This window comes from Triticum aestivum, chromosome 2D (assembly GCF_018294505.1).
Source record: "Triticum aestivum cultivar Chinese Spring chromosome 2D, IWGSC CS RefSeq v2.1, whole genome shotgun sequence".
Classification (NCBI taxonomy): domain Eukaryota; kingdom Viridiplantae; phylum Streptophyta; class Magnoliopsida; order Poales; family Poaceae; genus Triticum; species Triticum aestivum.
The window spans coordinates 463,052,558-463,065,350 of NC_057799.1; the positions used below are offsets into that span (position 1 = coordinate 463,052,558).

A 12,793-nucleotide genomic window follows, 5' to 3' on the forward strand; every position below is an offset into this window, starting at 1 on the left:
TAGGGGTTGTCGTCCCACTGAACTACCACATTCAAAAAAGTGACTGATAACTACCAAAATCTTCTAATTTTGTGACTAAAAACTACCACTTTCAGAAAATGACCAATTTAGATGATTTAAACACGTTTATGACATACATGACCCACACGTCAGGGCTGATGTGGCGACGAAGTCAACTCCGTTTATTTTGGCCGTTAGGTTGACCGTTATTACATCTGGGGCCCACATGTCAGCATCTATCTTCTTCTTCCTCCCCCCTCTCTCTCCGGCATTTCCCCGAACATCTTGTGTGCACCTGTGATTGAGCTCCGAACTCCTCCATGGCGATGCCTAGGTGCAGCACCTTCCCGGCGTTGGTCGGGGACTGGAGACGGCGGCGCAACCACGGCGGGCGGAACCGCCTCAGCCGTGCCGGCGACCACGGCCTCCTTGAACAGCTCGGGCGCGGCCACGAGCGTGCACCGCGCTGCGCTAGCTTGCATGCTAGCCGTACCCTAGCATGCAGCCGTAGCCCTCACGTGCACTGCTGGCTTGCATGCGTGCCGCCTGCGGCCTTGCGTGCGTGCGCAGCCGCCGCTGCGTGCTGTCCGGCTGGCCGCCGCTGCCGCGAGCGTGTGTGGAGCCGTGCGCGCAGCGCCTGCCGCCGCGAGCGTGCGTGCGCAGCCGCCGTCGCCACCGCGTGCTGGCCCGGCTGGCCGCCGCCGCCGCGACTGTGTGTGCAGCCAACGTTGTCGCGAGCGTGTGCGCTGCCGTGCGCGCAGCGCTTGCCGCCGCGAAGGTGCGTGCAGTCGCGTGTGCCGGCGACGGCCTCTTCCTCGGAGTGGTTGGGCAGCTCGGGCTCTCCGGATCCAGACGGGCTCGAGGCAGGGGGAGAGGCGAGCGCCGGCAGTGAAGTGCTGCGGAGGTGGCTGGCGGGTGCATATGAGGTGTTTGAAGAAATGCCAAAGAGAGAGAGGAGGAGGAAGATGAAGAAGATTGATGCTGATGTGTGGGCCCCACTCGTAGTAACGGTCAAAATAAACGGAGTTGACTTTGCCGCCACGTCAGCCCTAACATGTGGGCCCCGTATGTCATAAACGTGTTTAAATCGTCTAAACTAGCCATTTTCTGAAAGTGGTAGTTTTTAGTCACAAAATTAGAAATTTTTGGTAGTTATCAGTCACTTTTTTGAATGCGGTAGTTCAGTGGGACGGCAACCCGTAATATGGTAGTTTTTTGTCAAATACTCATTTCGTTAGCCTAGGTTGATTTTTATCTTTTTATTTTCTTGAGAATCTTAAAAAATATATAAATGTTTTTCCTTTTTTTTATCATGCTTTATTGTTTCTACTAAAAACAAAAAACACTAAAATGTTCTTATTTTGGTTATTAATTGTGTGCTATCATCTTAAAAAATAAAAAACATTTTCTTGTTCCTTTTTTACTTTTTTGTTTGTTGTCTTATAAAATTCAGAAAATCACAAAAATATGTTTTGAAGCTTCCAGGAGATATTAAAATGATTTTGCGGTTCTTTGTGCTATGCTTGACATTTTTTTATTGTTTTAAGGATTGGCTTTCCAACTTTTGCCTTTGAGATACAAGTGGTAAGTAAGAAAATATAATAAGTTGTTAGTTGCTGACCTTCTAACCACTTGGCGTCAGAGTTGGTCCAATTAGCATCTAGCTGGTTTTTCTTTTCATTGAGTTTTTTGTCTTTTACTACCATATATATCATGTAGACCAAAACAACAACGACACATAATTCAAGGCGTGAAATGGGAAGAAATTACCCCAAAAAATTTGATACTCCCACCGTTCACAAATACTCCTACAAATACAAGATGTTTTAAATATTATTAATATGGAATAAATATACATTAAAATAAGCGAACAATCACACTAAAACGTCCAGGACATCTTTTATTTGTAACCGAGAGAGTACCAAATTTAAAATCAGCTAGTCGCGTGAGAGAACCAGCAGCAGCTACCCACTCCTGCGGCCTGCCTCAGGCCGTGCAGCCGAACCCTAGCAACACCGCCGCCGCTATTGCCCCCAGGCCAGGCGGCACCGCCACTCCCGCTCCTCCCTCCCTATGGCACGTCCTGCTCCGCCTCCGTTGTCTTCTCCGTCGGCGGTTAGGGCGCAGCACTCTTCCTCTCAGTCGCCGGCGAGGGCGCCGCGCCCTAAACTCCGAGGTGCGATTTTTCCTCTTACAAATCTAGTTGAAAAGTCTGCATTATATGTTAGCTGAAACTGAAATCTTGTTAAATTCGAGCTGAAAGTTGGGGAATTCTGATTCCACCCGTCATGGCTACCACCCATGCGCAATGTACAAACTGTACAAAGCTCTGAACTCTTCAAGAGGTCAATATTATATGATAACGTATACTAAAAACACGGTTCCTCAGATGCTTAAGAGTACTGACGCTGCACTTGTTTCAACTTTCAACCCTTATTTAGAACTATACGGCTTCGCATCAGGCTGTACCATTGCTTGAATGGTTCCAAACAAAGTGTAAAAGCGACAAAGAACGGGGATACCTGCTAAGTGTGCATACAAGACTGAATTTGCTAAAAACAAAGTAGGGCGGCCGGCGATTCAGCACTAGAGCATATTTTTAAAAGCAATTAATGCTGTCAAGTGTCAACGTGTGCACGGCAATTAGATATTTTTTATGCTGCGTAACGCTAACGCCGTCTCTATTGCTACTTAATCCCTCTCAGAAGGGCCAACTACAACACTCATCTCCACCTAAACCAATATTAGACATGGTCCTGTCTCCTGTGATATGTTATGCTTCTGAAGACTAGAGGTGCACCGCTTCTTCTCTCTATGAATATTTTGCGCACTTTCATACATCGTACTTTTCGCTTCATTCAGATCTTTTACATGTGATTCAGGCGCAGTTAAGCTCCAGTATTGCATCACGAAATAGGGAGCGAGCGACAAAGTTATGTCATGAAGCTCTTCGTGCTCATAGTATGGGCACTGTTGCTATTGTCTCATGGATCTGGAAGCGTCATTTGTGCTGTCCTCCATGGGAACGATACAGATATGCTGTCGCTTCTTGATTTCAAGCGCGCAATCACCGACGATCCAAAAGGGCTCTTGAGCTCATGGAACACCAGTGTTCACTTCTGCAACTGGCAGGGTGTGAAGTGCAGCCTCGAAGAACATGAGCGCGTTGCAGAGCTGGACCTGTCGGAGCAGAGTTTTGTCGGGGAAATCTCTCCTTCCCTCGGAAACATGTCATATCTTACTTATCTTAACCTTTCCAGAAGCAAGTTCTCTGGTCAGATACCACATCTTGGCCGGCTGCAAGAACTGGAGTTTCTTGACCTGAGTCACAACTCGCTACAAGGGATTATTCCAGTGACGCTCGCAAACTGCTCCAACTTGAGGGTGTTAGACCTCTCAAGAAACTTATTGGTGGGTGAAATTCCAGCAGAAATATCCCTACTCTCCAATCTGACACGCTTGTGGCTTTCTTATAATGATCTTACCGGGGTCATTCCACCAGGCCTTGGCAATATCACTTCTCTAGAACATATTATTCTGATGTATAACCGGTTAGAGGGAGGCATTCCTGATGAGTTTGGGAAGTTGTCCAAAATGTCAAACTTACTCCTTGGTGAAAACAAGCTATCAGGTAGAGTCCCAGAGGCCATTTTTAATATGTCTCTGCTAAATCAAATGGCACTGGAGTTGAATATGCTAGTTGGTACTCTACCATCTAACATGGGTGATGCTCTCCCTAACCTCCGACTTCTTACGTTGGGTGGTAACATGCTGGAAGGTCTTATCCCAGACTCATTAGGCAATGCATCCGAGCTACAGCTGATAAACTTAGCATATAATCACGGGTTTAGAGGACGAGTCCCACCTTCTCTTGGTAAACTTCCGAAGCTCAGTAAGCTAGGTCTTGACACAAACAGTCTTGAAGCAAATGACAGCTGGGGCTGGGAATTCTTGGATGCATTGAGCAACTGCACTTCTCTAGAGATGCTTTCACTCTATGCAAATCGGCTACAAGGAAACTTGCCAAATTCTGTTGGCAACCTTTCGTCTAATGTTAACAACCTCGTGTTTGGTAGGAATATGCTATATGGATTAGTTCCGTCAAGCATAGGAAATCTCCATAGACTAACTAAGCTAGGACTGGAGGAGAACAGTTTGACTGGTCCGATTGATGGATGGGTTGGAAATCTTGCTAATTTGCAAGGTTTATATCTTCAACAGAACAATTTCACCGGGCAGATTCCAACTTCCATTGGCAATAACTCCAAGCTGTCAGAACTGTTTCTGGCAAATAATCAATTCCACGGTCCCATACCATCAAGTTTAGAAAACCTTCAGCAACTCTTGTATTTAGACCTCAGCTATAACAATCTTCAAGAAAATATACCCAAAGAGGTTTTTAGTGTAGCCACAATTGCCCAATGTGCGTTATCCCACAACAGCCTAGAAGGCCAAATTCCTCACATCAGTAATCTTCAACAACTCAACTATCTAGATCTTTCATCCAACAAGCTTACTGGGGAAATTCCACCTACTTTGCGCACATGCCAGCAATTGCAAGCCATCAAAATGGACCGGAACTTCCTCTCGGGAAGCATTCCCATATTTCTAGGCAGTCTGAACAGCTTGATCGAGCTCAACCTTTCACATAACAATCTCTCAGGCTCTATCCCAATTGCTCTAAGCAAACTGCAACTTCTCACCCAGTTGGATCTATCCGACAATCATCTTGAAGGAGAAGTACCAGTAGAAGGAATATTCAAAAATACAACAGCCATTTCCCTTAAAGGCAATTGGCGGCTTTGTGGAGGTGTACTGGACCTACATATGCCTTCATGCCCCGCTGCTTCTCATAGAAGATCTAGATGGCAATACTATTTGGTGAGAGTATTGGTCCCTATATTAGGCATCTTGTTACTCATATTAGTAGTCTGCTTATCCCTTCTCAGAAAGAGGATGCTGAGGATGCAGTTATCGTTGCCTTCTTCCGATGAGCAATTCCCTAAAGTATCTTATAAGGATCTAGCACAGGCTACTGGGAACTTCACAGAGTCAAACTTGATTGGGAGAGGAAGCTGCGGTTCAGTGTACAGAGCAAAACTAAACCCAAAACAGATGCTTGTGGCAGTGAAAGTTTTTGACCTTGACATGCAAGGTGCGGATAAAAGTTTCATCTCAGAATGTAAAGCGCTCAGAAATATTCGGCATCGGAATCTTCTTCCAATTCTAACTGCATGCTCAACAATTGATAATCGAGGCAGGGATTTCAAAGCTCTAGTCTACCAGTTCATGCCCAATGGCAACTTGGACACTTGGCTGCACCCGACAGGAGATGAAAAAGGCCCAAAACAATTGGACCTCTCTCAAAGAATGAAAATAGCTCTTGATATAGCCGATGCATTGCAATATATACACCATGACTGTGAGAGCCCTATTGTTCACTGTGACTTGAAGCCCAGCAACATCCTCCTAGATTATGATATGACAGCTCGTTTGGGGGACTTCGGCATCGCAAGGTTCTACATCAAATCCAAGTCAGCAGCAGCTGGGGGTTTGAGTTCAATGGGTACAATGACTCTGAAGGGCACGATTGGATATATCGCTCCAGGTAACAATATGTTTCTTGCTGTAAATTTGAATGCGGGCAACGAAGCGGTTGTTTACATGAACTTATGTTATTGAACGTTTTACTTGGTATTCAGAGTATGCAGGAGGCAGCTACCTATCCACCTCCGGAGACGTGTACAGTTTTGGGATAGTACTGCTGGAGATGCTGACAGGAAGAAGGCCGACCGACCCTATGTTCTGCGAGGGGCTTGACATCGTGAACTTTGTCAGGAGGAACTTTCCGGATCAGATACTTCATATCCTTGACGCTTCTCTCCGGGAAGAATGCCAAGACTGCTCCCAGGATAATCTGGAAGAAGAGAACGAAGTCCACCGGTGCCTGTTGTCCTTGCTGAAAGTGGCACTTTCTTGCGCGAGCCAGGATCCTAACGAGCGAATCAACATGAGAGAAGCAGCTACTGAACTGCACGCGATCGACGCGTCGTTTGTGTCTTGAAGTGGATGCTACGTACTAGAGCTGTATCATACATACATACCAGCTGATACGAAGCGTGTAACTAGAGCTGTACCATACATTCATACCACAGTGGCCGTGTAGAACTTTTGTACTCTAGAAAATTATTTGTTGGGCCGCGACTTTGCTCCTAGCCTTTGAAATGCTCATCTTTTTGCAAAGCACGGATCAGCCTTTGTGTTTTTTATAATTGCATAAAAAGATGGTATGCATGTTCCTTCAAGATTGCCCTGACATCATCTCAAAAACAAAAGAAAGATTGCCCTGACATTTAGCTTTTTGCCTGATATAAGGTGAATGCAGAAAACGGTATATTATTGTCAGGCTACTCCAGGGTTGCCTGGAGTGCACAACATTTGCACATGTTGGGTCCACTGCCAAGTTGATAATGGTATGATGCCCTTTATGCTCTGAATTAGGCATGGCACTAGAGCATATGCGTCGATGCTGGTCTGTTTTTTTTTTAATCAATTGTGGTTTCTTAGGGGAGAGCATCGATGCTGCTCACTGGAAGAACTGAATTGGTATCAAAAGGAAAAAGGGACCCGTCTGGGCGCTTCCATTCCATAGCTGTGTGAATGAAAGCCTTGTGGCTCCAATGCTGCACGCTAGGGGCCGAGGATGGATCCTGATGACTAGAGTAGAAGCATCATACGGATCATAGTGTCGTTATCTTCTCTTCAAAAGAAAATACGGAGATTGGCGCATCCGCGCATGTTGCTGAATGCTGATCTACTACGTCCAGATAAGAAAAGAGTTATGTATTCCCACATGTAACTGAGACGTGGAAGGACAGAAAACTTGCGGCCTTCCGTTCCTTCCACGTGTGGAAAACCTTAGAATCAGCCTCAAACAAGACTGACATTTGACCTTGCAAATGCTCAACTGAACAATTCTCCCTGGTCGCTAAAATTAAAATGTGTACAGTCATAAAATGTGCAGATGCAAATGCTCAATTGAACAATTCTCCACGACCATGAGAGCGTCCAAACCCCTCAAGATGTCCCAAGAACAGACGCTTAATACAATGCATTTGCTTATTTTTTGCCAAAAATATCCTTGTCCCACCAGAATCGAGTATGTATATTAACAGGATGCAACTCAAAGTGGGGAGAAGAGTTCTTCCTTGACAAGAGAACCAACCAATCAATCAATCAAAACTGTAATGCAAGCCAAGAAAAAAAGAATGTCAAACTGTAATCCAAAATCCACCTGCTGGAGCTGGAGGCTGGAGCTCGAGCTAAAGGCTAGGCCGGCGGGCGATAGTAGCTGTATGCGCTGTAGAAGGTCTGCATCATGGTGAGCAGCAGGAGGAAGACGCCGGCGACGACGGAGACGATGGCCCACGGGTTGGTGAAGTAGTTGTGCTGCAGGCTGGCCACCCAGGTGCTCCACTTGTGGTCGTAGTACCGGTTCACCTGGTCCGACAACCCGGAGAGGTAGCTGTCGTTGATGTCGAACACCACCTCCAGGCACAGCCGGTTGAACAGCTCCGCCACCTCGCCGTCGCTGCCCAGCCAGTGCTCGATGATGCCCCGGTCGTGCAGGTACTTGACGTCCTCCGCCGAGTTTATCAGGTTGTCCATGAAGATGGCGTAGGAGGTGATGTTGTTCCCGCCCGGCGTCGCGATGTCCATGTGGCACTGCTCGAACGCGATCAGGTTCAGGAACAGCGCCTTGGTGCCGTCGTGGATGAGGATCCGCGGGATGTGGAGCACCCCCTTGTCGAACCGGATGTCCCAGAACCGGTCCGTGTTGCGCCGCCGCCGGCACCGGATGCCCGCCTCACGGAGCTCCGACACGCAGTGCACGAACTGCTGCCGCCGCTTGTCGGCCACGCGCCGCAGCCCCGACCACTTCTTCAGCCACAGCCGCGCCGCCGGCGGCGGGGTGGGCTGCATCCCGGCGCGGAGGAGGCTGCGCCGGAACACGTCCAGGCAGTGCAGCATCGGGTTTGACAGCGGGTCGAACGCCGCCGCGGCCGCCGCGTCCGAGTCCACGGAGGATTCAAGCTTGAACCGGTCCTTCCGGTGCAGCGGCGTGTCCGTCGGCATCAGCGGGTCGAAGAACCGCACGGCGAGGCTGGCCACGGCCCCGGTCTGCTCCGGGTGGCCCAGCTGGATCCCGAGCAGCAGGTCCAGCACGAACAGCGGTATCTGGTTCTCGAGCAGGATCATGTCGTTGCGGATGGCGTGCATGGCGCCGCGCATGGCAAAGACGGGGTCGTGCCGCGAGTAGCCCAGATCGTCCACGAACCCCTTGGCGCCGTCCAGCGCGCCGCGGAAAAGCTCCAGCACGAAGGTCCCGTCCAGCACCAGGCACTGCGCGAAGTCGTTGGCCGGCATCCAGGCGACGCGGCCGTCGTAGCACGACCGCACCCGCTCCTCCATGGGCCGCAGCGCGTCCAGGTAGGCGGTGACGTCGTGGCCCGTGCGCTTGAGCACGTGGTGCAGCGCGCGCCACTTGTGGCGCTCCATCTCACGCAGCCGCCGCTTGCCGGCGTGGAGCGGGCCGATGGACACCACCTGCGGCGTGTAGGCGCGCTCGTCGCCCTCGCGGAGGGACTTGGGCACCCGGTACACGGACAGCCGCGCCCACGGGCACGCCGCCTCCTCCGCGCGCGCCTGCGCCAGCTTCCCGCGGATGGTCACCACCCATTCCGGGTCCTGCGGCTTGGGACTGTGCGCCGGTGACTGCGCCGACGGGACCGCGGCCTGCTGGTCCCGGTCTTGGCGCGTCAGTGTCTCCGCTGCCCCCGGCGTGCCGTTGGCGACGAGCAGGCTGCGGGGGAGCGCCTGCCAGTGCGGCGACGGGGACTTCTTGAGGTTGGCGTCGACGGTCTCCTTGAGCTTGAGCGTGATGAGGTACCAGCTCAGGACGTCCTTGTTGAAGACGGCGACCATTGGCGAAAGCTTGGCTTGGCTGCCCGGCTGCTGGGTCTCACTGGTCCGGTTATGGACAGATCAAGGAGTGCAAGCAACGTGCAGGATGATGATCTTTTTTGCTCGAAAATTTAATCGCGGATAATGATTGATGACTGGAGTTATCAGTGTTGCTTGTCGTGCTGTACTACAATTATTGGAATTTCTTCTATAAAAAAGGAGTTTGCTGCCGAGTACTCCTTCGTATGAGTATTTGACAAAAAACTACTACATTAAAGGTTACCGTCCCACAGAACTACCACTTTCAAAAAAGTGACTGATAACTATCAAAAATTTCTAATGTTGTGACTGAAAACTACCACTTTTAAAAAAGGCCAGTTTAGACGATTTAAACGTGTTTATGACATGCGGGGCCCACCCGTCAGAGCTGATGTGGCGGCAAAGTCAACTCCGTTTATTTTGACCGTTACGTTGACTGTTATTACAAGCGGGGCCCACCTGTCAGCATCAATCTTCCTCTTCCTTCTCCTCCTCTCTCTCTTTGGCATTTCGTTGAACACTTGCTGTGCACCCGGGCTTGAGCTCCGAACTCCTCCATGACGACGCCCCGGTGCAGCACCTCCCTGGCGTTGGTTGGGGACTAGAATGGCGGCGCAACCACGGCGGCTGGAACTATGGAAGCGGCCGCCGAAGCTGACAGAATTTCCTCCAAGGCCATCGGCGCCACCACCGGACGTAGCTCCTCGACGACGGCCTCCTTGAGGATCTTGTGCTCGAGCAACTCGGTGCGCAGGCAGGACTCATGCTCCTGCAGCTCCTCGACGAGGCGCGCAAGCTTGGCGGCGCCCGGCGCCGTGGCCGCGCGCGCCGGCTACACCTGCACGGAGTACGGGAGGTGGGCGACGAGGAGCCCCAGGAGCTCATGTGGGAGCTCGGACCAAGGCAAAGCCTCCTCCAGCTCCTCGACGAGGCGCGCGAGTTCGGCGGCGTCCGGCACCGTGGCCGTGCGAGCCGGCTGCACCTGCACGGAGGAGCAGGAGGCGGACGACGAAGCGCCCCAGGAGCTCATGTGGGAGCTCGAACCAAGGCGAGTATTAGCTAGGTTGGTCCGTGCATGCCGGTGGTGGTTGTCGCCGGCAGAGGTGACCTCGTTGGAGTGACGCGAGGGGGAGAGGTGGTCGCCGGAGTGGTTGGGCAGCTCGGGCTCTCCCTTTCCAGACAGGATCGAGGCATGGGGAGAGGTGAGCGCCGGCAGTGGAGGACGTCGAAGGAAGCTCGCGGGTGCACACAAGGTGTTTGAGGAACTGGCAAAGAGAGAAAGGAGGAGGAGGAAGAAGAAGAGTGATGTTGACAGGTGGGCCCCATTTGTAATAACAGTCAACGTAACCATCAAAGTAAACATAATTGACTTTGCCGCCACGTCAGCCCTGATGGGTGGGCCCCGCATGTCATAAACGTATTTAAATCGTCTAAACGGATCATTTTTCAAAAATGGTAGTTTTTAGTCACAAAATTAGAATTTTTGATAGTTATCGGTCATTTTTTAAAGTGATAGTTCTGTGGGACGATAACCCCTAATATGGTATTTTTTTGTCAAATACTCCCTTCGTAGTGGAGTACTTTGTTGCCACCTTGCGGTGCTCAGCTGTGTCCGCGTGCCTGTATGAATTCATCTCATTCGCAAAGAAGTAAAATCGTAGGCCACGTAGGAAGTTGCTTACTTCAAGGCATTCAAACATCACTTTTACTGTAAGACTAGCCACAATGGATGGTAACATAGACTAGTAACATGTACATGTTACTAATCTATGTTACAATCTCTATAGTGGGGAGTAACATGCAACACTTCATTTATTAGGCTATAGACTCATTTTGCCTTGATATGTGTGAACTAGCTATGTTACCACTTTTCCCCATTTCTTCATTTATTGTTTGCCACATCATCTATTTTATCTAGATACGTGTGATGTTACTACCTATGTTACTCCCACTGTGGGTAGCCTAAGAACAACTCTAGCAGGATTTTTTTTCAAAACTATGACGTATTTTGTAGCAAATTCGGAAACTACGGCATGCTTTGGAGAAAAATCAAATCTAGCACCCCGTCGGCCAGGTGTTGGTCGAAAAGGGTGTTTTCGGCCACCTGTTGGCCGAAATAGGGTTTTTGGCCTTGCCTTGGCCGAAAATGCGCGGAGCTGGCTGAAAAGGGTGTTTTCGGCCACCCTTTGGCCGAAATAGGCATTTTGGTCAAGTGTAGGCCGAAGTTGCATGGCTCGTGCATTAGGCGTAATTGTATTTTCCCGCCACCCGTTTCCCGCCAACCCCTTCCCGCCATATGTTCCCGCCAACCCTTTCCCGCCATATCACAGTCATTCTTTCCCGCCATTTTCCCTCTAGGGACCGGTCAATCTGTGCCTCCGACAACTGAACATCGGGATATCCTAACGAGACAATCTACATAGAAATGTAATGATTGTATGAACATCGGGCAACTAAAAAAAAACATTTGTTTAAGTGGCCGTGATGGTTACCTGAAACTGGCTCAACCATCTAAAAAGAGGTCCGTGAGGATCGTTGTCTCTAGCCCTAGTAGTCGGGAGCGCAGCCAAAAAACGGGTCTACATCGCTGCTTGCCAACCAGATTCTGCCTCTAAGGGACCTATGGCAGCACCGGCCAGAGGTAATCCCAATAAGTAAGACACATCCTGTAAAGTAGGCGCCATCTCTCCCCAGGGAAAGTGAAACGTATGTGTCTCTGGTCTCCATCTATCTACTAAGCAGGTAAGGAGTGACTTGTCATAAGAGAAATGTTTCACTTGCCTCTTGTGTAACTGCAATGGTTCACCTGCCTCATCTAAGTCCGGACCATCAATCCACTCATCCAATGTACCCTCAACCAGCCGTGCCAAGGGTAGAAGTCCAGCCCAACTTAACCTATAAAATAAAGAGATTGTTAGCGGCTATGAAAAGTATGTCAAACATAGTAAGTCATTATATGGACTCCATTATATGCACACATACCTATCAACCCATGAATCGTGTATCATCCAGTTAGTCTTTGGGGTACGAGTGACCAACACATCTAAGTTGTTGCCCGCTTCCGTAAGGGTGCCCCGGTGCTTTCTATCGATGTTACCATTAAGCAACGGATACGAAGACATATCTGCAATTCAAACAACAAATGTCAGGTGCAAATAAAACATAGTATGACATATTACAAATTAAAACATAGTCCTGACATATTACATATTAAAACATAGTCCTGACATATTACATATTAAAACATAGTCCTGACATATTAAGAATTAAAACATAGTCCTGACATATTACAAATTAAAACATAGTCCTGACATATTGCAAATTAAAACATAGTCCTGACATATTACATATTAAAACCCACTACGACACATTATATAGCTTGTGAGTTATTTCTTCCTCGTCCGCTCCTTCGGCTTCGACTGCCACGACCACGTTCGCCTCTTGCTCCTGTTGTCGCAGTCGTCGATGTGCTAGCACTCGTCGATGTGGAAGCACCATCTTTGTTCAGGTCGGGACAATATTTCATCCTATGCCCATAAGCCGCGCATAACAAACATTGTCTGGTTGCTCCACCAACTTCAGACTGGTCCATATCGTTCCGGATGCGACGGGCCTTTCGTCTGCCCCTACTTGTTCGCCGAAGGTCTGGATGCGGGATGTATACTCTCTCACCGTCGTTTACCTTGTTGAAATTGCCGACGACTCTAAACCCTGTCATCTTGCATGTCCATGTGTTGAGCACTGCCTCTTTTAAATAGTATGGGGACACGAAGGAGATAGCATCCAACTC

General features: G+C 49.3%; 2 protein-coding genes across 3 annotated transcripts; one reads left to right on the plus strand and one right to left on the minus strand.

Annotated features, from left to right (window-relative positions):
* Positions 1-1,947: 1,947 nt before the first annotated feature.
* On the plus strand, positions 1,948-6,350 carry LOC123053843 (probable LRR receptor-like serine/threonine-protein kinase At3g47570). 2 transcript variants are annotated; one of them, XM_044477419.1, is made up of 4 exons: positions 1,948-2,176; positions 2,706-2,794; positions 2,883-5,608; positions 5,703-6,350. In XM_044477419.1, exons 3-4 carry the CDS (start codon positions 2,941-2,943, stop codon positions 6,062-6,064), a joined length of 3,030 nt encoding a protein of 1,009 aa, XP_044333354.1. In that variant the 5' UTR covers positions 1,948-2,176; positions 2,706-2,794; positions 2,883-2,940; the 3' UTR covers positions 6,065-6,350. The 2 variants fall into 2 exon arrangements, with proteins under 2 accessions (XP_044333354.1, XP_044333355.1); XM_044477420.1 differs by lacking the exon at positions 2,706-2,794.
* Positions 6,351-7,101: 751 nt separating this feature from the next.
* Positions 7,102-9,097, minus strand: LOC123053844 (UPF0481 protein At3g47200). Its single transcript, XM_044477421.1, has one exon. The coding sequence runs from the start codon at positions 8,983-8,985 to the stop codon at positions 7,330-7,332; it is 1,656 nt and encodes a 551-aa protein (XP_044333356.1). The 5' UTR covers positions 8,986-9,097; the 3' UTR covers positions 7,102-7,329.
* Positions 9,098-12,793: the final 3,696 nt, after the last annotated feature.

Coding starts and splice junctions, on each gene's coding strand:
- LOC123053844 (XM_044477421.1), bottom strand. CDS start 8,985: ATGGTCGCCGTCTTCAACAAGGACGTCCTGAGCTGGTACCTCATCACG.
- LOC123053843 (XM_044477419.1), top strand. CDS start 2,941: ATGAAGCTCTTCGTGCTCATAGTATGGGCACTGTTGCTATTGTCTCAT. Junction 5,609..5,702: donor GATTGGATATATCGCTCCAG/GTAACAATATGT, acceptor CTTGGTATTCAG/AGTATGCAGGAGGCAGCTAC.